Source organism: Sceloporus occidentalis, unplaced genomic scaffold (genome assembly GCF_023333645.1).
Source record: "Sceloporus occidentalis isolate IW3139 unplaced genomic scaffold, rSceOcc1.0.p SCAF_3, whole genome shotgun sequence".
Lineage (NCBI taxonomy): Eukaryota > Metazoa > Chordata > Lepidosauria > Squamata > Phrynosomatidae > Sceloporus > Sceloporus occidentalis.
This window is the reverse complement of record NW_028316983.1, coordinates 67608599-67632148: the sequence shown is the minus strand read 5'-3', so window position 1 is coordinate 67632148 and position 23550 is coordinate 67608599. Positions and strand designations below refer to the sequence as shown.

General features: G+C 41.1%; 1 protein-coding gene across 1 annotated transcript in view; it reads left to right on the top strand.

Annotated features, from left to right (window-relative positions):
* The first annotated feature begins 1821 nt into the window (after positions 1-1821).
* Positions 1822-23550, top strand: part of SORT1 (sortilin 1) — a 76183-nt gene continuing 54454 nt past the window's right edge. The window contains exon 1 of the mRNA XM_089514841.1: positions 1822-2025. Coding sequence (XP_089370967.1) covers positions 1840-2025 — 186 coding nt within the window. The 5' untranslated portion in view covers positions 1822-1839. The remainder of the gene's footprint in view (positions 2026-23550) is intronic.

The window sequence follows — 23550 nt, the reverse complement described above, 5'->3', positions numbered from 1 at the left end:
TTTTAAAGCCAGCTCAAATTTATGGCTCTTCCACTTTTCCTATTCAGTTTTCAATTTAAAAATCCTCCCAAGATGGCCTATACAATTTCTGACACATGGCATTATTCAGGTATAGCAGCATGTTCTTGCCTTAAAACAGGAGCTTTGGAGCAGAAGAGGATCAAACAAAACATTCTTCAGTACGTTTAATTATTGACAGACTACTGTTTCCTCTGTAAAAATTAAGATGTAAAGCTAAACTCATGGTTGGTTCTAGAAAGACCTTTCTTTCCTTATCATCCTGTCTAACTTTGAGGATATCTTGCTGTTCGGCAAATTATCCACAGCTACTCTTTAAAATGAGGTTTTATCATCCATGCTGAAAGTGCTGCTATTGCTAACATTTGTATATAACTGTAGAGCGTGCTTTTGCATTCCTTTTGCTTTGTTTGTTGTGCGTCTTCAAGCCATTTCTGACTTGAGACGCTAAGGTAAACCTGCCATGGGGTTTTCTTGGCAATATTTGTTCAGGAGAGAGAGTTTCCCTTTTCCTTCCGTTGAGGGTGAGAGAGTGTGACTTGCCCAAGTTCATCCCATGGTTTCCCATGGTGGAACAGGGATTTGAACCCTGGTCTCCTAGGGTCCAGCACTTGAGCCACTGCACCATACTGGCTCTCAGCTCCCGGTTTAGGTATGCACAGTCCAGCCGAAGTTCAGTACTCTCAACAGTTCAGCCTTATATTACTCTTTAAAAGTAAAGCCTGTTGTGTTCAGTGCTGGAACTTAATCCTAGGTGTGTGAAGCACACTGGGTGACCTTGGGTGAGTCACACTCTCTCAGCCTCAGGAGAAGGCAATGGCAAACCCCCTCTGAACAAATCTTGCCAAGAAAACCCCACGACAGGTTGACCTTAAGGTTGCCATAAATTGGAAACGACTTGAAGTCACACAACAGCAACAGAATTCAACCTGTTTTTCCCATCAAGCACAACTTACAGCGACCATACGAATGAATGAAAGGGCTCATCTACTCTAAAGGCACCACCAGATTTGGGAAGCTATGCAGGGTCAGCCTTGGTTAGCGCTTGGATGGGAGAACACTAGTGACTATCAGATGCTGCTGTGAGCAATATTCCAGAGGAAAGAGGCAAAACCACCTCTAACTACTCCTTGCTTAAGAAAACCCCATTGATACAGTCTCCAGAAGCCAGAAACGACTTGAAGGCACACAACAATAACAAAATACCCCAAAAGCACCAAATCTTGGAAGCTAAGTCGGGCCAGCCTCGGATAGCATTTGGATGGGAGACCGCCAACTCTGGACTCTGGAGCGCATTAGAACCTTGGGCGAGTCACTGTCTCTCAGCCTTAAGCGAGAAAGGACTTGAAGGCCAGCAGTAGCAGCAGCAGCAGCAGCAACCAAGTTAATTAAAAGGGCTGCTCGAGAGCCCCGGCGGCGCGTCTCAGCCAATCAGAGCCCAGCCTCGAGGATGCCGGCCTCCCTCCGCTCTCGGCCCAGCAGCCAATGGCCAAGGTGCTCTTCAAAATGGGGTGATGCTGCCCAGCTAGAGAACCTGGGTGGAGGCGGGGCTCTGGGAGGGGAGCCAATAGCGGAGCGGGAGTCCTTAAACTGGCAGCTGCGCGGACCAATTATAAAACAGTCCGGGCAGTTCTGGCGAATAGGAGAGGAGAAGACAAGGAGAGGCAGGTTGTTGTTCGAAGGTGGGAGAGATTGGCGTCCTGGCCAGCCAATGGCTGCGGCATACCTGTCCCCGCGGGCCAATGAGAGGGCCAGTGGGCGGGGCGGCGGGGCGGAGAGCGTTTTATCGGGTTATTATTGTTATTACTGTTGTCGGCGGTGATGGAGAGCGGAGGCTGGCTGCGCTTCGGCGTCCTTCTGCTCTTCGCGGCCCCGTTTTGGGGCCGGGAGCTGGGCTTGGGAGGAGAGAGGAGGCTGAGGGCCCGGAGGGGGGCGGCGGAGGAGGCGGGATGCGGCCCCAGGGAGGGCGGCTTCGACCGGGAGGCGCTGGACAACAACACCCACAAGGTAATCAGGGCAGTAGATGGGGACTGGAGTCCTCTCGCAGGGGGAGTCAAGCTCTGCATTACACACGCGTGTCAATAGAGACACGTGTCTGGGCCAGTACGTGTGAACACACCTGAGGTGGATAGCCCTGTGTCTGTGTTGCGCAGTGCCTGCGATTCCCACTTACGGGGGTTTCCTTGGGAAGTTTCTTCAGAAGGATTCATATATATATATATATATATGTGTGTGTGTGTTTGCCATGGCCGTGATCCTCTGAGGCTGAGAGAGTGTGACTCGCCCCAGGGAACAGAGGGATTTGAACCAGGTCTCCTGGTGTCTTGGTCTAACACTCAGATCGCTACACTGTTATTGGTTAAATGACTGACATAACTACACCTGTTTTATTATTGTTATTATTATTATTGTTATCACATCGTTATTATTATAACATTATAACACGAGTTTATTATATTATTACATTATTATTAAAACATTATAACACGAGCTTTATTATTATTACATTATTATAACATGAGTTTTATTATTATGTTATTATAACATCATAACACGAGTTTTATTATTATTATTGCATTATTATTTCATTATTATAACATTACAACATGAGTTTTATTGTTATTACATTATTATTATAACATTATAACATGATGATTATTATTACATTATTTTAACATTATAACATGACTTTTTATTATTATTATTATTATTATTATTACATTGTTATAACATTATAACACGTGTATATGTTATGGGATTTTATTTTGTAATCATAATAATAATAATAGTATTATTTTGTTTATATGCTGCCTCTCCCGCAGGATCGAGGCAGCTTACAATATCAAATGAAATACAATATAAAATACAACATATAATAAAATGCATTCTGCAGCTTCCCTCCCCCTCAACCACAATTTTATATTGTGTATATTTTATGTGATTTTGTATATAGGCATTTTAATCGTTTGAATTTTGTAATAATTTTAAAGGTTTTATCTGTAAGCCGCCTTGGGTTCCTCCTTTGGGAGAAAGGCGGGATATAAATGCAATACATTAAAATAAATTATTATTGTAATTATATTTATTTATATCCAGCCCTTTCCCCAAAATTGGGACTCAGGGCGGCTCACAATATTAAAATCCGTACAATTGAAAGCATACGTTATGCGTATAAATATATGTGTTTGGGCAGCCATGCAAACATGAAGAGAAGCAGGTACACGGAAAGAGGGAGAAATTTCAGATGGTTTCAGGCTTGTTGTTGCGTGCCTTCAAGTTGTTTCTGACTCATAAAAGGGTTTTCTTGGCAAGGGTATTATTGTTATTAGTATTATTATTTTGTCTTTGTGTCCCTCTGAGGCTGAGAGAGTGTGACTCACCCAAGGTCACCCAGTGGGTTTCCATGGCTGGGCTAGGATTTGAACCTGGCCTCCAGAGTCGCAGTCCAGTGCTCAAACTGTTGCCTCACATTGGTGCTAATCTTTAAATGTTAAAACTTTTGAGCCCCTCCAGTGACCACAAATGCAGCGGCCTCTGAACATATGCAGAAATGCAGTTATGTTTCTCAGCTATATTCATTTCTTTGGAATCAGGGCTTCCTAGGCCAGGTGACTTGTTGTGTGGCTCAGGGGAGGTTTGAAACCAGGCCTCTCCCTTTAGGGGAATTAAGCGCTTGGCACTGTAATGCGACACTAATCAGCTCTCATGTTTTTGAGTGGACAGCCTGACGTTAGTGTGGAGAAAGAATGGAGACGAGCCACACCTTTAGAGCAAGAGAGGAAAAAATGACTTCAGAGCTACTACGTCAAGAGGGACTGACACCTTGGTCCCATTGTGCTTTCTTCTGTGGAGCAGTAAGAATACACATTTAGATTGAAGAAATGGTGCAAGAGGAAAGGGCTATTTTCTCCATGCACTTCTTAGGTTCAGAACAAAAGTAATCCAGTTTGAGACCGCTTTAACTGCCCTGGCTCAATGCTAGGGAATTCAGGGAACTGTAGTTGTCTGAGACATTTATCCTTCTCTGTCAGAGAGAGCTCTGGTGCCACAAGGAACTATAATTCCCAGGACCCCCTAGCACTGAGCCAGGGCAGTTAAAGTGGTGTCAAACTGGATTATTTCTACAGTGAGTTTGAAACCTCCCTTAAGTCATTTTTGCAGAGCTGATTTGAAGCTTTTAAAAAATGTGGAAGATCTGTGTCACACGTAGTTTGCCTCAAGTAGAGTTTCTTCATTCATTTTGAGTCTGTGTAGCTAAGTACAGTGCACCCGCGTTATAAGTACAGTGCACCCGCGGGCGTGCTGTATGCAGACTTGAGCGTATGCGCTCAAGCTGCAGGGAGTGCACGGGGTGCAAGGGGTAGCACACCCCATTCAAATGAATGGGGTGCATGCCCATGGTGCCCTGCACGCTCCCGTGCCGCCATGCACGAGACCCATTCAAATGAATCGGGCTTGAGCATAGGCGGAATTCACTTTACGCGGGGGGGGGGTCCAGAACGGGTCCCCCGCATAAGGCAAGGGCCCACTGTATTATGGGCCAGCATTGTATAGTGGTTTGAACATTGGGCTAGGACACTGGGAGACCAGGGTTTGAATCTCTGCTTGGCTATGGAAACCTATTGGGTGACCTTGGGCAAAGTCACAGTCTCTCAGAGGATGGCAACGGCAAGCCTCCTTTGACAAAACTTGCCAAGAAAACCCCATGATAGGTTTGCCTGAGGATTGCCAAGAGTCAGAAATGTCTTGAAAGCAGAGAACAGCAACAGCAGCAAACTGACACTTGCAAGGCTAAGGCCTGGTTTTGAGCATTAGCTTGTGTTTTGTCTTAAAATCTGATGGACACTATTGGGTTTCATGTGCATGGCATGTCCTGAACTTGTGTGGAGTCTCTAGAGTTGGATGGATGGGATTGGCAAGTGAGGGGACCAGCTGGGTTGTTGTTATTGTTGTTGTGTGCCTTCAAGTTGTTTCTGACTAATGGCAGTACTAAGATGAATCTCTATGAGTCTGGAGAGCAGGGTTTGATTCCCCAGTTGAACATAAAAACCCACTGGGTGACCTTGGGCAAGTCACACACACTCATCCTCAGAGGATGGCAATGGGAAACCCCATCAGACATGCCAAGAAAACCCTATGATAGGTTCATCTTAGGGTCTCCATAAGTCAAAAATGTCTTGGAGGCATGCAACAACAATAACAAGATGGCGCTTTCTGGGGCTGAGAGTGCATGACTCACCCAAGATCACCCAGGGAGTTTCCATGGCTGAGCAGGGAATCAAACCCTGATCTCCAGAATTGTAGTCCACCGCTCAAATCAGTACATCACACCACACTACATCACATTGGCTCTCACACTGGCTTATGGTTAGATATGTATAAACCTTACATTGGCATGTTCAGGTTATTAAGCTTTTCCAAAATGGTTCAGTGACCACTGGATTCTACAGCCAATGTTTGCTGGACATGTTGGCAAAATGTGTCTTGTCCAGGGAGCATTAATTGTGAAATCCATTCTATCTGAGATCCCTTCAGAAAAGCCAGTTTAATTTGATAGTCAGCCTTTAGTGACTGGGAGCAGGGGAATTCTCTTGAATTGCAAGCTGAGTTCACAATGCAGCAGACTTACAGCTTCTTCATGAATGATGAGAGCTGCATAAATTCATTCATGTATAATAGATTTAAATGAATACAGCAATTAGCTGTGTCAATTTACTTTAGGTGGAGCTGGTATAGGAAACAAAACAGGGTTTTACTTCTGTTCTCCTAACTATAAGCAATATGGCATGAGCTATTTATTTCCTATATACATCACCATGCCATCATCAGAATCTGTTGGTGTATCTCATGAGGAGAGCATTGCTCCATTCTAGCACTGTGACCTGCCAGCGAGTTTTCTCAAGAGGAAGCCAACGGTGGCTTTGTATTTTTGAGTCAAATTATTTCCTCATTCTTCTTACCTATCATTGCCTTTTGCAAGAATTCTTGAGATAAATGCTTGCAGCCCTTTAATTCTGAAAGAAGTTCTGTGCAGTTTAAACCTAATCTTGCTCCTTACTTTAATCTGCTTCCTATTTTTAAAAACTTCTTGTTAATCTCTCATTTCTTAAATTTTAATTCTGATTAAATTGAACTTTTGCTTCCTATTTTTCTCCTTCACTTTCTCTCCTGTTAGCATTGGTCTACTATCCCTTGACTTGTCAAGCTGATGGACTGGGTACCCTACTGGAGTTCTCATTTTTTTCCTTAAGGTTTTGCCTGCCTAATCTTGTACCTTTCATCATTGATATTCATAAAATTTACCCTTTTCTTTCCTTACAGGCAACCAAGATTCTTGTCCACATTTTCATTATCTCTTGCAGTATCCTTCTGCTTCAGGTTTCCTGTCTTTTCTCTCAAACCTCTTTCCTCTACAACTTCCTATTCTTTGTCTTGAATAAAGATGTGAAGGACTGGAAAAGAAAGGAAAAAAAACTTTGCTCTGTTTTTGTGGGGGGAAAAATAGAAAATTTTCCCCCAGTTATTTCAGAGAAAACATCCCCCCCCCTTTTGTCTCCCCCTCAAGCCTTCACAGAACTTCTCAGAGTGCTGTGTCTTTGGATTTAGCTGCAGTCTTCACAGTAGTAAAGGGAAAGGAGGGATGCATTCAGTGAGAATATGTTGTTAGCTGTCACAGTTGTAAAACTATTTGGGGGTGGCTTGCTCTTGAATTCTTCAAGTTCTCATGTTCTTTGCTGTTATGACCAGTGGTGTAGTGAAACTGGCACACGGGAATGAAGCACTGAGGCTTTTTGTTAAACAGGGATGTTGTTAGACTCTGTAAGAACCTCTCATCTTTCTGTTTCTCTGAGTTTGGCTGCAGCCTTTACAGTAGTAGGGGCAAAGATGGATGTGCTCAGTTGAAAATATATTGTTAGCTCTCTCAGTTGTAAAGCAGAATATTTTAGGGTGGTTTGGTCTTGAATGGGCATTTAATACTTATTGGGTTTTTGGGTTTTTTTTTTTTAAACAAATTGTACTCCTGTTGAAGATGCAAATGACCAGAGTTTTAAAAATATATGGATCAACACCGCTGCCTCTAGTTTTTGAACTCTTCTTGGGATCATGGTTATACAGACGTCTGTGGTGAGGACATGATTTCAAAATTAACCACTGTGCCGCTGATTATGATCACACTATTGTTCTTCCTGGCACTGGATTTCACATTTATGTAGGCTTCTGTTAATGCTTTCATTAAGGTATGGTAACCTCATCATACATTTCCTAATTCTACCTGTTCTTCTTTGCTGCCCTTATCATTGAATTTCTCTTTTCAGCCTGATGTCTGTTTAGCTTTTTCTGTTAGCTTCTTCTGATTAGGAAACATGAATCTGCTCTCCCTGGTAGAGCTACTTTTCTTTCGTCTTCCTGTACCTGTTTTGTCCTAAGTGGAAAGTAGGATGTTTGTACTTTTTAAAAATACAAAATACCCCCGTAACTCTCTTAGAAATAACAGTCGTTATATATTACCTGCAGGTATGTTTTCTTTACCTCCCCCCCCCCCGGGATAAAGCCATACATGAAACACTCTTTTTAACCTTTGCTTCACTTGCTCATCCCCTTCATTCCACTGCACTGCTAATTGCCTTTCCTCCTCCAAAATTAAGTTTCCTTTTGCACATGTAATCATGTTCAGAAATATTTCAGATAAATTTTTACTCCCATTCATGTTTTGTTATTATGTCATTTTTAAAATTTCAGTTTTAATATCTATGTACTGTACAAATACTATACATCTGAAGTAAAATAAAAAGAACAAGATGATATCATATGGTTATACAGCATATAGCAACTGCCTGCATATGTGTGTTTTAGGCACTGCTGTGCATTAGCACTACTGTGGACTGTTTCTTTGAAAAAGAAACTAACTTTTCCCCAGAGATATCTCTACATGGGCAGGAGGAAATCTGTTAGTTACTGTACAGTTCTTGAAATAGTCCTAATTGGTTCTGTAAAAAAGTAGGTTTGAAAAGCTAGGATATTATTGATTAAATTATCTGGATCTGGATGCTGAAATGAGTGCTCTTCTGGCATATCATTTGGCTGTAATAATTCTAAGTGAAGATTGTGTTGCCTCTGTGGATCATTTCATTTACTTGCCTCAACTTTCTCTGTTTGTATGCCTTATAATGTATTCTAGGGCCAATAAATAGAATATCTTAACAGAATAGAAGGCTTTTAAAGATCTGTTAACAATTTTTTTACAGGGAGGATCAGATTTTTATTAGATTCATGTCATTTTCAATACAGTATTAGCAAGAGACATGGAGTTGGAAGGGATTTGATAGGTCATTTTATTCACATGTCGTTGTTGTTACTTTTATTCCCTTCATGATGCAAAGAATTTAGGGCATTTTCAACAAATGTCTGCCCAGTTTATGGTGCTATGAAAGAAACCCCCTTTGCTTAATTGGTTCTGTCACTGAATGCTATTACCGTTAAGAAGTCTTTCATAATGTTTAGCTGGATCTGCACTCCTGTTACCTAAGCCCACAATGCTGTCCTTTAGGTCAGCAGAGAACAAGTTATTGCCTTTTTCTATGCAACATCCCATCTGAAGCGCTCTAGCATGTTCATCTTGTCTTTACTTTCCCAAGCTGCACTAGGTCCTTCAGGTTTTTTTTCATAGTGTTCATTTTCTGTATTGCTGACAATCTTCATTTCCTTTCTCTGAACCTGTTACAGTTTGACTTTTCCCTCCTTAATGTACAATGCCCAAGACTATTCACATTATTCCATATAAGGTCTGACTAATACAAAATAAAGTAGAATTTTTACTTACATTTTAGTTGTAATGCAGAGTACCAAACTTTCTTCCTCTTTTCATATCTCGATATTAGGCAATTTTTACATGTCAAAAAAGCTTAATATTTTCTTATAAAGTACTTGTCTGTACATCCTTCTTCCTTATCACTTTAACTTGTACAAAATGGTGAATTGTAATTCCAATTTGCATATCTGTATTCTAGTAATAGAAAATAGGGCGAGTTTGATCATCACATCAGCCAAGATGAACTTTTGTTGTAGTAATCTTCTATAGGAAAGATTACAAAGGCCACATTTTTTTTCCTTGGGACAGATATCCCTTTTTGTAGATAGTAGCTACTATTTACTCATTTATGCAGTTCTACATAATATTACATAAATGAACTAAAGCTATGGTAGAAGCAGTAACCACTACATCAGAGAGGAAATGTTTATTGTATTGCTATAATAAAAAAAAAGATTAAGAAGATATTGGATTTGAGTAAATCTAAAAATCTAATCTGTCCTGATCATTTCCTATAGATTTATTTAAATTCACTCTTTCCTTATGCCGTAATAAAATTTAAAGTGACCTACATTTTAAAATTCCTTATGCATTAATATTGATCTTCCTGATATTTTAGATTACAAGTGGACCCTTGGTATTCCTTGGAGTTTGGTTCCAGAGCCCCCAATGGATACAAAATCTGTGGACAGTTAAGTCGCATTATATGCAGTGGTGTAGTAAAATGATGTCCCTTATATAGAATGGAAAAATCAAGGTTTGGTTATTAGATTTTTTTAAAAAAATATTCTTTTCAAATTGTGGATGGCTGAATTCACAGATGCAGGATCTGTGGATACAGGAAGCCAACTGTACATTTTTAACATGTAGGTAATTTAAAACATTGTGAAATCCAATGTGAGCTGAATGTTCTTAAAATATTGTGCCTTCTTTAGAACAATGCAAAGTGAAGTTAGCATTTGTTAGCGAATATGTCCTGACCTATTGTGGTTTCACCTACTCATACTTCTTTCAGCCCTCCCTTCCCCAGAGGAAATCTCTGTTTTGCCACCTGTGCTCCAAATCTCCTTTTGCCTTAAAGTTAGATGAACAGAGTGAGCTGAATGTTCTAAAGCTATTGTGCCTTCTTTAGAACAAGGCAAAACGAAGTCAGTATTTGTCAGCTAATATGCCAAAAACACACGGATTGAAATTGTTGCAAATATTATCCTTTAAAAGAATCTTTGCTGAGTCTACAAACTGCTTGATGAAATCCATCATTCATAGAGGTAGAAAGTATAGAATACCTTATTTAACAGTTCTTTGCCTCCAGCCCACAAGACTTTCCCCCATTTCTTTAGTACAAAGCTTCTGTGTTGTTCAGTTTTAAAATAAACACGTTTTATAGGAACGCGGTGTCTCAGAAGGAAGAATGTGTAATTGTTTGCCTGTGATGTCTGTTTTGTCATTTCTGTCTGTGACAGAATAGATGGTTCCTGTTAGAGACTAGAGAGCCAGCACTGTGACTGTACTTACGGGCTTTTGCACATTTAATGGAATAAAATTCAAAATTAATGTAGTATATGCAGAGCTTTGATTGCAGATACAGTCAATCAGCTAGTGTTCTCTTTGTATCACAGGGAACTTTCCCTCCTTCAGATGTATTGGTTTCGTTTCTCCCATCTGAACAACATCTTTGTGAGGGAGAGATGTTAATATGTTCTTCTTGCAGTGCATGTGGAGTAATGACATTGGTGTTTGGGTTTTTTTTTATTTTGTATTTTTACAGAATTCCTAAATTAATCAGGATCCATTTTTAATATGTTTTATGCCACATAACCAAAATAAACATACAGTGTTACATGATCTATAAATATCTCAAAAGCTCTTCTAGTAACCAAAATTACTAAAGCTGATATATATGATTTGGAGAAAATTCAATAAAGAGAATTGCTAGGCTTTAATAACAGGCCTTGCCCATATTTTTTAATAGTCTGCACATGTTTTATGAAAGAGAACATGAAAAAGCTGCTTATCACATTTATAGAATGACATATGATATGAACAAGTGTTTACCACAATAACCTTAGCAGAGCTGTCAGTGGTCTAACCTGGACAGAGCGATCTTTTTGCCAAGCTAGAAGTTCTGCCAACACTTTAGCTTCAAGAAACTCATTTCGTTTTTCAACGTGCTTTGCTTCTTGAAATGTACTCACAAGTCTTTGTTCCAAACAGTATTACTTGGTTGTGGGTTCTATATTTGAAGCTACCTTATGTGCCAAGATTGTACCAGCATTACGTGAGCATTGTGTGGGAACATGCAGAAGCAGACTGAGAAATTGACAAACATCTGTGGTGGGGATCTGTTTCCTCCATCTGCAGATCCATTGCTTTATTTTAACTGTGTCTTAGGAAAACCAGGCTTGGTAGCCTGGTTTATACCAGGGCTTCTGTGAATGGTAGGGTGCTGGACTGGATCTGGATGGGATATCCAGAATGAATATGCTAAAGCACTCTCAGTCTTGATGTCAGTCTGACAAAATTGACAGTGAATCAATATTATATTTTCTATCTTTGTTAAAGGGTAAGGTAGACATAAAGGTCTCCATGGAAATACATATCTTTGCTGCATTTTCTGGGCAGTAATGTGCTTTGAAAACATCAGTCTTGGGTCATTTGAAATATTAAGAAATTTATTATGGCCTAAACCCACTTCATCAGATGCAACAAATGAAGTGGGCTCTTGTCCACAAAAGCTTATGCCATAATAAAGTTGTTAGTCCCAGTGCCACAAGACTATTTACTGTTTTGCTAACTATACTTGATACTGGAGTTGTCTTAATATTCAGCTTGAGCTACTGTCTGTATTTTTCCTGGGCCCATGGAAAATGTGACAATCCCAGGAGGCTGAAGGTGATTTAATAGCAGACTTGGAATATTCCAGAGTATAGGTTCTGCCAAAAGGTTTGTGTGAATAGCTTTAGTTGTTTCACTGTAGACCTGCATTTTAGTAAATATGTAGGATGTCCAGAACAAATCCATGTTTGCCACCTGTTTGTCAGCCAAGTTGGTCTGTCATTGTGTCCCTCTTGTCTTTTTGTATGTATGCTGTATTTTTTCTTCAGAAGGTGCTGGGGATATGTAGTCACTCTGTCCCCCACAAGCTTCATGGTGGCTTTTTGTTATATAATTGTGCCCTGTGGAGTGGACCTTTTTTGTGTGAGTTTGACTGCTTCATAAACTGACAAAATGAAAAACACAGAGTTGGGATGAAAACACGGCATGAATGTTTGTGCCAATGGAATGGGATAGAAAAAAAGACTGATGTGACTTGTGTGAGTGTTTGAGAAGGTAGAGAGAGAAAAACACCCTTTTAACCATTTAGAGCCCATAAGTGTGTAGATATGAAGTGCACTTATAAAAAAGGAACAACAAGTGTAGTTTGCTTGTAAAGGAAAGGCAGTTCCTTTAAAATATCACCAAGCTGCGTGGCAAGTGTCCCCATGACTTTATTAAACTGTGTTTTCATAGCAGCTCTGGTTGTCTCATGTGACAACCACAAGATTGTCTGGCATATGGCACCCTAGTTAGCACCTTTATTATTGACTGAGATCATGTTATTTTGGGGGAGTTGGGTAGACCTGTGCTGGTGTCCTCCTGACTCACTAGTGCCTTTTCATAGACACAGCTGGCAATTCTTGCTGTATAATTAGACTAAGTCAAGCACTTTGAGCCTGGTAGCAGCACAACCACATATCTGGCTCAGAGACAGCTAAGGATGCAATCTGAAGGATTAGATAAGTTGTTTACTTTTATGCCATAGTGCAGCTATATATTTGCACTTACGCAGTGTTAGGTTATGGATGTCAAGGGGTAATAATGCCAACTATTTTCTGTTCCAGGTTGCAAAATGTAGGAAAGTCAAAGGGGTATGAATATTTCTCCAAGGTGCTATAGATACACAGATTAGAGAATTAAAATAAATGCTGATATTCAGTATTTTGCTTTTGGGAATGCACGCCTTCCAATGCTAAAAATATGCAAGCTTTAAAACAACTACCTTGTTTACTCACAGAGATATGGAAACTGTTCAGAGCAATGCAATGCTACATGTTATAGTTGCTTTAAAGTTATACACTGATATTTCCCACAGCAAGTACATATTGTGTGGAAGCATGCATAATATGTGTTTTGATGTATTCATGGGGGCAAGCAATATTTGTGAAATTTGCCTTGAAAACCTGACTGGGTTAGGTTTTCCAAGTGTATGTATACGTGTGTGTGTGTGTGTGTGTGTGTGTGTTATATACATGTACACACACACACACATATAAACAAACATCTTTTAAGGCCATTTTTCAGATTTGGCAAGTACACCAAGGCAACATGTGCAAGGCATGGAGGCACAGAGCTTTGTAGACTTTTAAAAATGACACAGTATATATCTAAAATTGATAAAAATAAACTATTTTACCCACCCCAAAATAGAGGTATTGCATCCACACTCTTTATCAGTTCTCAAAAAAACCTGCTATAAATGAATTTCCCTCTGCAATTTTAAAATTTGTTCTGGACAATGTTTAATCTGGTTTAAGTTGCATCAAGATGATCCCATATGCTGATGTGACTTTTTACTGTCAAGTGATTTAGCATTTTTGTTAAGACTTGTGGCAAAGACATTCTAGTCTGTAACTACAATTCAGTATTTAAAGAGTTGTTAGGAAAAATGGAAAACCTATTTTTCTTGGATGGAAAAGGGCTTTCCTTTCTGTTGTGCAAAGGGAACATTCACAAAATTTCTTGCTTCATTCTTTGAACACACCTTTGCAGATCAAGGAGAGCTGAACACCTGTAATACATGCATATATACATTGCAACAGTGCATTGCAGGCTGTCTGATGTTGAGGGCACTGGCAGTTATTTTTTCCCAGAGTGCCAGAGATCAGCGCTATATTTGTTCCTTTTTCTTGGAAACTTGGCAAGGACTAGTGTCCAATGACTTGGGGACTGGCACCAATCTAGGGACTACTACTTTGAATAGCACTGCATTACCTATTGCATTTACTTATATTTTTTAAAAAACATACACTCATCATCATGTATCAACATACAGTACAAAGGGATTTTCATTGCAAGTAGCCATAATGGTGTCTTTAAAATAAGTTAACCCTTCATGTATGCTATCCTGAATTCCTTGAAGAAGGAATGCAAATGTGTTAATTACATTTGAGCATTCTGTATGTTTAGAAAGGTGAAACAACCTTCACTTTTGGAGGGAAAAAATCACAACCATATTGTATCCAGCCGAACCCAAACTTAAATGCAATCATAATAACCCATGATACTTTCACCTTCCATAAGATGGGCAGTGTCCATAAATCCTGGCTGAGTAAACTGGTCAGACTGGTTTTTCTGCATCTGAGCAAGCTTCTGGTAGAGCTAAAACTTCCTTGTCCTTAATAAGCATTTGAATGGCTGAATCCCTTTTATTCACTGTGCTGTGGCAGAATTACATTATACTTCAGCAAAATTATCTTTCTTAAAAAACTGTGTGCTGACTAGACCTAACATAAGAGACCTTTTGTGGTAAAATACTGATGAGTGTGAGAGAAAATACCTATTCTTTATTATACTTGCTGATCCTCCATCCCAAGCTAGGTGTATTTCTGTAGGTAAGAAAAAGTGAGGTAGATCAGGGGGAAGGGTAAGCACCTCTCTTACCATTGTCATTGTTTTCTGGCAACAGACACTTGAGTCCACATAACCAGAGCTCCACTGTTTATGCTACTCTACAAGATCTCTGTCCTGCTTGTGACTGATGTCTACCCCTGCCTTGAGCATTTAGCAGTTGGCTGTTCTCTCCCTGTTGTTTCCATTCTTGGAGAATCGCCAATGCAGTTTTTTAAAAATGTTGGTGAATCTTAGGATCAGGCCTCTCTTTGTCCTATGAGTGCCATTTTCATTCTGGGAACTTAATTAGCGATTGCCACAACATAGGGTGCATCCATGCTGTAGAAATAATGCAATTTGACATCACTTTAACTGCCATGGCTCAATGCAATGAAATTCTGGGATTTGTAGTAGCACTAGATCTCTCAGACAGAGAAGGCTAAATATCTCACAAAACTAAAAATCCCAGAATTGCATAAGATTGAGGCATAGCATTTACAGCAGTGTCAAACTACATTAATTCTGCAGTGCAGATACAGCCATAGTCAATTTCCCCATAGGGTTAGCATCCCATCTTTACCTACTCAGTGATTGCCCTCCTCTGGATACACTTCAGCTTATCAACATCCTTTTTGAATTGTGCTGCCCAGAACAATATGCAAACGGATCTTGTAGCACTTTTGAGACTAACTGAGAGAAAGCAGTTGGAAAGTACCGTATATACTCGACTATAAGTGGACCTCATGTATAAGTCGAGGGCAAGCTTTGGGGCCGAAATTATGTATTTTGATATGACCCATGGATAAGTCGAGAGTAAAACAAGGCATATAGCAAAGGATCTGAAGGATGAAGCAGAGCAAAACAATGTCAAAAAACTTACAAAATTCCAGCAGACATAACTCTTTGTGCTCACTTTTAAGGCTAGATGGATGAGAGAGTAGAGGGGATTGGTGTTTCCAGGAAAGATTACACTCTTGCCTTTCACCAGGGGATAGTTCCTTCTTTTAAATAAGAATTAAGATACAGTATTTATGTTGACCCATGGATAAGTTGACTGAGGTTTTTTGCGTCGATTTTTTAACCTAAATTTCTAGACTTATACATGAGTATATACAGTAAGAAGATGTATCTGATGAAGTAGACTTAGGCCCATTACAAACGGGCATAAAAGTACGGACTGGGTCTGTACTAGGGTTAGGAAGGGGCGTCACTTCTCGACGCCCCTAACCCTAGTACGGACCAAGTCCGTACAAAATGGCGGCGCCCTATGCACACGGGCACTGCCATGACTACGTCACGACTGCGCCGCCTCTAAATGAAGCGGTGTGGTTGTGACGTAGTGGGGCCGTGCGAGGGCGCTTAGGGCACCCTTTCTGCGGCCCCGGAAGGAGCTCCGTTTCGGAGCTCCTTCCAGCTTTGCGTCTCTGGGCGCAGCCTTTACATGGCTGCGCCAGCGACGCAGAGGAGAAAGGGGCCAAGCGGCCCCTTTCTCCTCCTCCCTGCCGCCACTGGGTGTCCTTGGGGCTTGAAGCCCCAAGGACACCCCTTTCCAAGCCGCGAGGAAGCGGCCTTTTGCAGCTTCCCCGCGGCCTGGAAAGCGGCGGATCGGGGCCTCGGAGGCTGCCGTTGTGGCAGCTGAGGCCCCGATGCGGTGGGTAAAGGGCTGGTTACAGGCCGTCCCAAACGAGTGGTCTGTAACGCGCCAGAGTCTACGAAAGTTTATCCTGCCAACTTCTTTCTCTCGGTCTCTCATTCCAAAGAGAACGTGTTTTGTGCATTCCAAAGAGAACATTTCCCCCCCTAATTTTTAACTTGCAGAATATTCAAAATTATGTGGAAGAAGGTGCGACCACAGTGATCTTATAAGCACCATCCAATAGGTGACAAGTACTTAAGAACCATCCTTGAAGCAATCATGCCCTCTTCCAACAGTTTTCAGTGTTGAGGATAGTGTCAAAGTTAGGAATTGTGTAGCATGGAGTGATAATTATATTGCCACTAAAGTTTTGGACTACAGTTCCCATCAGCAAACATAGCCAGTGGTAAAGAATACTAGGAGTTACAATTCAACAACATGAGGGCCAGATGATTCCCACTGTTTATGCAGGATGTTGATGTGAGTGCTGCTGAAAAGCAGTCCCCCTGTGGAAAAATGCTTTTCAAGGGCAGGGCCCTCTGCATAGTCCAGAAGTAACTTTATTCTATGGAAATGCTGTGATCCTGTTTGCTCTAGCTTCTCTGAGAAGTTGGGAAAGTCAGCCCCTAATGACTTTGCTTTTTGAACTTGGTGGTTACTGGCAAAATAAAGTGTTAAGCTGTGTTTTTCCCTCCTCTCACCTAAGAAGGGAAATAAGTTTGGTCTTTGAATTGTATTGTAGACCTCTATTCTCCTTACTTATAGTGCACTACACTATTATAGTACTATTATGCCACTTTTACTGCTATAGCTGCCTCTTGCAGAATCCTGGAATTTGCAGTTTAAGGAGGGGCATTTAGAATTTTCAGCTGAAAAGTTCTCAGGCCTCACTAAGCTACAAACCCCACAATTCTACAGGAGGCAGCCATATCAGTAAAAGTGGAATTATGGTTTTATAACAATGTAGTATGGTATTGTCCTAACAACATGCCATTACTGTTGTCTTTGGGTTTGCTAGATTGTCTTGCATAGATAATCCATAGTAAAATGTCTATGGTTGCAGTGTTTATGTAACTCAACATCTCTATTACAGAGACTGTTGCCAGTTCCATTGCAGTTAGTACTTGAGCTCTTTAATATTGCAGTACTTCTGTTGTAATTGGATATTGGTTCCATTATTCTTGTTAGGGAGTTATCGTTTGATTAATCCTTGTTCTTCGCATGGAATTGAGGAAGTGGGACATTAATCTTGACTGTGCAGGAAAGTGAAGCTTTCATAGTTGTGGAATACAGCAGGATTATTCCTGTCACTTGGCTGCTGAGTAGATGATCTGTTTTTGCAGCTAGCAGCCTGATGGGTGATGTGATTAAAATACAATTTAATTCCCAGAATATATGAATCTCGTAAATCAAATTTGCTTAAGCAAGATGTTGCTAAAACTGCTGCTTGTATCTTTGATCACAGATGCCCACAAATATACAAGTATGTGAATATATTCAAGTGACAGAGAAGCACCAGGATCTTGGGCTGTTTTTTGGCGATTTCTGTGTGAACACAATGGACTGTATACTGTGTTAGAAACAGACAGAGAGAAGAATTCACTCAAGAACACAAACAGAGCTTGTGTTTAAAAATATTTAAAATAAATAAAAAATGTATTAAAATAAATATTATTACATTGCAAGTATTTAGAGAAAGAAAAAAATTGGTTTGTACACTACTGGAATATTGTTCTCTTATATAATAATAAATAAACATAATAAACAATCATAATTCATAATATCAGTGATAGAGCAAGAGAAGACAAGAGAGGCGAAATTATGGTTTCCAAAGAAGTAACAGAGATGATACTAAGGTAATGGTAGGGCAGTAGGTATAGGTGTAGGCTCAGTTAAGAAAATACCAGATCAAACAGCATGGAGTTGACCATTTGAGAACAGACAATTCCCAGGCAGTATCAAGAAGGAGAGAGTTCGCACATGAATATGTCAAAGCAGGTTTTATATGTTTCAGGAAGAGGCAGATAGCAAGGGGTTTTATTTCCAAAAGATTCACATTCACTTAGGATATTCATATAGGACATAAAATAAACCAGTTCTTACAAGCTTCTGGCTACAAATTTGAAATGGAATATCACTCAAATTTAAGAATCTTAATGTGCATTGTTATTTTTGCATGCTTCAAGTTCTTTCTGACTTATGGTGATCCTAAGGTGACCCTGTGATGGGGGTTTCTTGGCTAAGTTTGTGCAGAGAGGGTTTGCCTTTGTGTTCCTCTGAGCTTGAGATAGTGTGACTTGCCCAAAGTCACCCATTGGGTTTTCATGGCTGAGTGGGGTTTCGAACCCTGGTCTCCAGAGTCCAAAGCTCAAACCACTACACCACGCTGACATGCTCAATGGCCATAGTGTCCTTTTTTCTCATGCAGAAAGTAGCTATCAAAGGTGATGATGAGAGACCAATCACAGTACAGGTCATTTTAAATAGTGCATAAGCCTTGTGTTTGTTTTACAACAGTATAAGTTAAAGTGGAATCCAATGGAGTAGTGCTTTTTCCTGAGATCTAACTAAGGAACCTAACACAGAGAATAAACATAGGAACTGGGAAAGTAAAGAGGGTGAACAGCTGGCTGTTATAAGCACCCTTCTTGAGATTTTGTGAACGAAGTGCCCATAGCTCATAGATGGTTGCTAATAGTGCCAACAGGAACCTTTTACTTTTCAGTATCTCCATGTTCCAGCGGCTTTCCCAAACACTATACATAATTTAAATCAGGGTCTAGGTTGATGACTGTGCATATAATGAATGAAATAGCAATAGCAAGTACATTTCTGTATTGCTTATCAGTGAACTAGCATCCCCTAAGCGGTTTACAATGTGTAAGCCAATTGCCCCCAACAAGCTGAATTTTACTGACCTAGGAAAGGATGGAAGGCTGAGTGGACCTTGGAGTCCTGCAGGTTGAACTCAAAACCTTGTGGCTGTGAGTGGCTGCAGTGCCGGCATTTAATCACTATGCCATCAGGTCTCCATAAAAAGCTCCATGAAAGCCAGCATTGCTGAGTTTTTCAGTAGCAAAGAGGTAATTATGGGGCGAAGCAGATTGGCAACTTGGAGCGGCTCCTGGCAGCTCCAGTCCTGATCAACTCCTGATTGACCAGGGACCATGGTGACCAGACGACCTGCTCTAAAAGCAGGTCGCTGCTGCATTCCCAAATGAGCCACTGGCAGGAGCAGTTTTTTACCACTCCTTTTGTTGGCAGCTTTGGAACGCCTTAGATGATCTCAGAGTGGCTTCTGGATGATATGGGGCCATGCGTCATCTGCACGCCACACCTTCAAAGCAGCCAGAAGCTGCATCTTTTGGCCTGTGTGTTTTGGGCCTTTGTTTTATAACTAGATTAGAAAATTGGGTTACAGAGTGTTGATTCAGATGACCAGTTCTCCTATTACATATGGTGCTATGTTTATACAGTAGTGGGATTGCCTGCACCTGCAAGGCAAGAGGCTATGCTGGCAGTAGCAGTGCTGTTAGTAGGATTTCCCATGTCAACTTTTGCTGAGGAGCCAGGCTAAATGTGTTAAACAGCCACTGGGTAGCAGCAGTAGTGGGTAGCACTGGTAAGGAATCTCTTAGACAACAGCAGTAGCACCATAGGTAAAACTTGTTAGTATTCCTCAGAAACAGGTGCTGTTATCCCACTTTTGAATGTCTTTTACCATGAAAACACTGTTATGAGACTATCCAAATGAAACAAGCAATAGTGCCAGAAGGTGAAACTTCAAGGCCGGATAACACTCAATAAGCTACTGGAATACAGCAAAGGACATTATAAGTAGTGCTATGACAGCTGGACTCAATCTGGAAGTTCATTCAACTGTTGATTTGCTCAGAAGTGAAAGGAAAGTCCAAAGCTGCACGACACATATTTTAGGAACATGAAATGTGAGAAGCAGGGGAAGCTAAATGTAGTAAAACAAGAAATGGAATGTATAAAATTGCAATGCATGGGTGATCTAAAGTTGACAGGAATAAAACATTTTGAGTGAGATAATTACACTGTTTTACTCAGTAAATGAAGTGACAATCTAAGAAGAGATAGGGTGGCATTAATAGTGAGGATAGCAAAAGCAGTAAAAGGATATAATGCAAACTCTCACCAAATAATATCAATAATACTTCAGGGAAAAGCCATTTATATAACCATAATCAATGTTTATGCTTCAACTAAACAGAGAGACAGAAGGAATTGAAAGATTCTGTCTGGAGTTTAGGGGGAAATGATCACAGGACTTCTTATTAATCAGAGGTGATTGGAGTGCAAAAGTAGGAAACGGAGCAGAATAAAAAATTGTAGAAAAAATTGACCTAGGGTCAAGAAATGAAGTGGGAGAGTGACTGTTTAATTTTGTGAGACCAACAATTGGTTCACTACAAACATAGTCTTTAAGCAATCTAAGAGGCAGCTGGACTTTACCTGATGGCCAATATGGAAATCTACGTAATTGGAAGCAGATGGATAGAGAAGCTTCTTTCATTCTGCCTAAACAAAACCAGGAGGAGATTGTGGCATAGACCATGAAACTGTCTTACTTTGGCCAAATCATGGGTAGGCATGACTTACTAGATAAGACAATAATGCTTGGTAAGGGAGAAGGCAGTAGGAAAAGAAGAAAACTGCATAACAGATGGATATACTCACAAGGAAGCCATGGCCTTGAGTCTGCAAGATCTGAGCTGAGTTGTTGGTGACAGGGTTACTTGAAGGTCTCTCATTCATAGGGTTGCCATAAGTTGAAGTCAACATGACAGCAGTTCACAACAATATGTAGTTAACAACAATATGTAATGGTGTAGAAATAGAAAACTAAAGTATTGCTTAGACAGATGTTTTTCTTGGTGGACTAATTTGGGTGTAAAAAAACCAGGGTTCAAAACGTAAATCTTGAAAATTCTCAGTTGAAGTAATTTCAAATAATCTGAAATGATGTTGTTGTATGATCATTAATATCTCCAGATCCTGGAACAAGCCACTAGCTTTGTTACATACAATATAGCATAAGTCAGGTCAAGCTGACATGTACCATTCTCTCTTTAAATAACATGTTGGCACTCCACAGGTTGCATGCAACTCTCAAAGGCCTTTCCTGTGGTGAACCACAGTGGCCAAGACAAAAATTGTAGTTGCAGGCCTCCTTTCCACCCCATCCCCAAGCCAGTGTGGGAAAGAGAGTCTGGTAGAGCACTACTGAGATAACTGCTGATATGCAGCATGCTGCATTCATTGCTGCTGGTGAAAAGCATTCAGGGCACTTTTCAGCAGTAGTAGTGTTTAGTCGTCTTCTTCTCTTGCATCAGAGAAAAACTGGGTTGGCCTCCTTTATTTATCATTTGTATAGTCCTCTCTGCAGTCGATGTAATGCTCCCTTATTGCATAAGACATAATTGAATACATAGTGATCCTTCATTGTTTGATAACTTTTGATTGGGAGTGGCAGTTCCAGAGTGAGGAATTGGTATCTAAATTTGAATAATGACATCCAAATGCCGTGTTTCCTTTGACTGAATTTCTTCTGGTTCATTCTTATTACTGACAAGATGCTAAGAAGCATGTCCTTATTCAGAAGGCCACTGAAAGTGAGGCTCCCTCACCTCAGAAATAAAAGCCAAGAAGCTCTGATCAGATTTATCAATAGAAATGCCAGCTGTCAAATATTCAAACACCTAGTTCGGGTAAAAAGATACTGATGAGATTGCAGTTGCGGCTGAGGAATTGTTGTGAAATGACATTTCAGGGGTATGCCAGAAAAAGAAATGGTAGGGCGATATTGACCTGGGATGATGTAAATATCCATTTATAGGGATGAAGTGTTAATACTAACAGATGCCTTTGTGATAATTCAGTTTATTTAAAGTGGCAGACTCAGCTATAGGTTAACATTTTGTGGCTAGATGTTAGATGTCAATAATTTAGATTCCAACAAGCTTCTTGCCAAGATGTGGGTAGAAGGATGCAAGAAAAGTGGATACAGTAGAGTCTTGATTATCGGTCCTTCGGTTATCCAACGTTCCAGATTATCTTACATCTCATGGTTCTTCGTGAGCATGTGTGCGCACTCATGAAAAAGCATGGGACGTCGGATGATGGCATGACAACTTGGTTTTCCTCAGCCCGAAGGGAATCCATGGACTCCCTTTGGGCTGAGGAAAATCAAGCCTCTGAGAAGAGGCCTGGGCTGAGCAGAGGAGAGGTCTGGGCACTCGGCTCAAGCCTCTTCTCGGAGGCTTGAATTTCTTAAGCCTGCAGGGAGTCCATGGACTCCTTGCGAGCTGAGGAAATCCAAGCCGCCGAGAAGAGGCCTGGACTGAGTGCCCAGACCTCTTCTCCGCACAGCTTGGATTCCTTCAGCCCGAAGGGAGTTCGCGGACTCCTTTTGGGCTGAGGAAATCCAAGCCTTGCTGAGGAGAAGCCTGGACCGAGTGCCCATGCCTCTTCTTGGTGTGGCTTGGATTCCTTCAGCCCGAAGGGAGTCCGCAGACTCCTTTTGGGCTGAGGAAATCCAAGCCTTGCTGAGGAGAAGCCTGGACTGAGTGCCCACGCCTCTTCTTGGTGTGGCTTGGATTCCTTCAGCCTGAAGGGAGTCTGCAGACTCCCTTCGGGCTGAGGAAATCCAAGCCACCGAGAAGAGGCCTGGACCGAGCACCCAGACCTCTCCTCCGCACGGCTTGGATTTCTTCAGCCCGAAGGCAGTCTGCGGACTCCCTTCAGGCTGAAGAAATCCAAGCCTCAAATGAGAGGACTGGGCACTCGGTCCAGTCCTCTGGCTTGGAACCTTGGCCCTCTCCTAACCTCGGCAGACTCTGCCCCCTGCAGCCAAGCCAGGGCAGAAGCCGCCGTGGAGGAAGCAGGAGTCAGCAGGTAAGCAGGGAAGGAGGGAGGGAAGGAGACGGGGAGAGAAAGAAGGAGGGAGGGGACGGAGTTTTGTCATCAATGGTGGTGCGTGTCATCATTGGGAAGAACTTCTTGGCCCCTCCAGATTATCTGAAGATAAGTTGGCCCGTTTATGTTAGATAATCAGAACTCTACTGTGTATGAATTTGTGGACTGTAATGGTCAGCATTCAGAATGTCCTATATCAAGAATGGAAGGATGTGTAGCCTTCCTGATACTGTTGACTTGCAATTCCCACTAGCCCTAGCCAATAGTGAGGAATGGTGGGATTTGGAGGGCTGCAGTTTGCTCACCCTTTTTCTAGATCATGTACATGTAATATGTTGCTAGAAAGGATCACCATGTGAGGATAAATACATTTTGTTTCCCCTCTGAGACTTGAAGACTGGCTTCTTCTGAAACTATGCTTAGCTGCACTGTAGCAGAATGATCCTTGACCACGAGAGAGGCTGTAATAATTATTTCTGTTCCCTAGTGGCAGTGG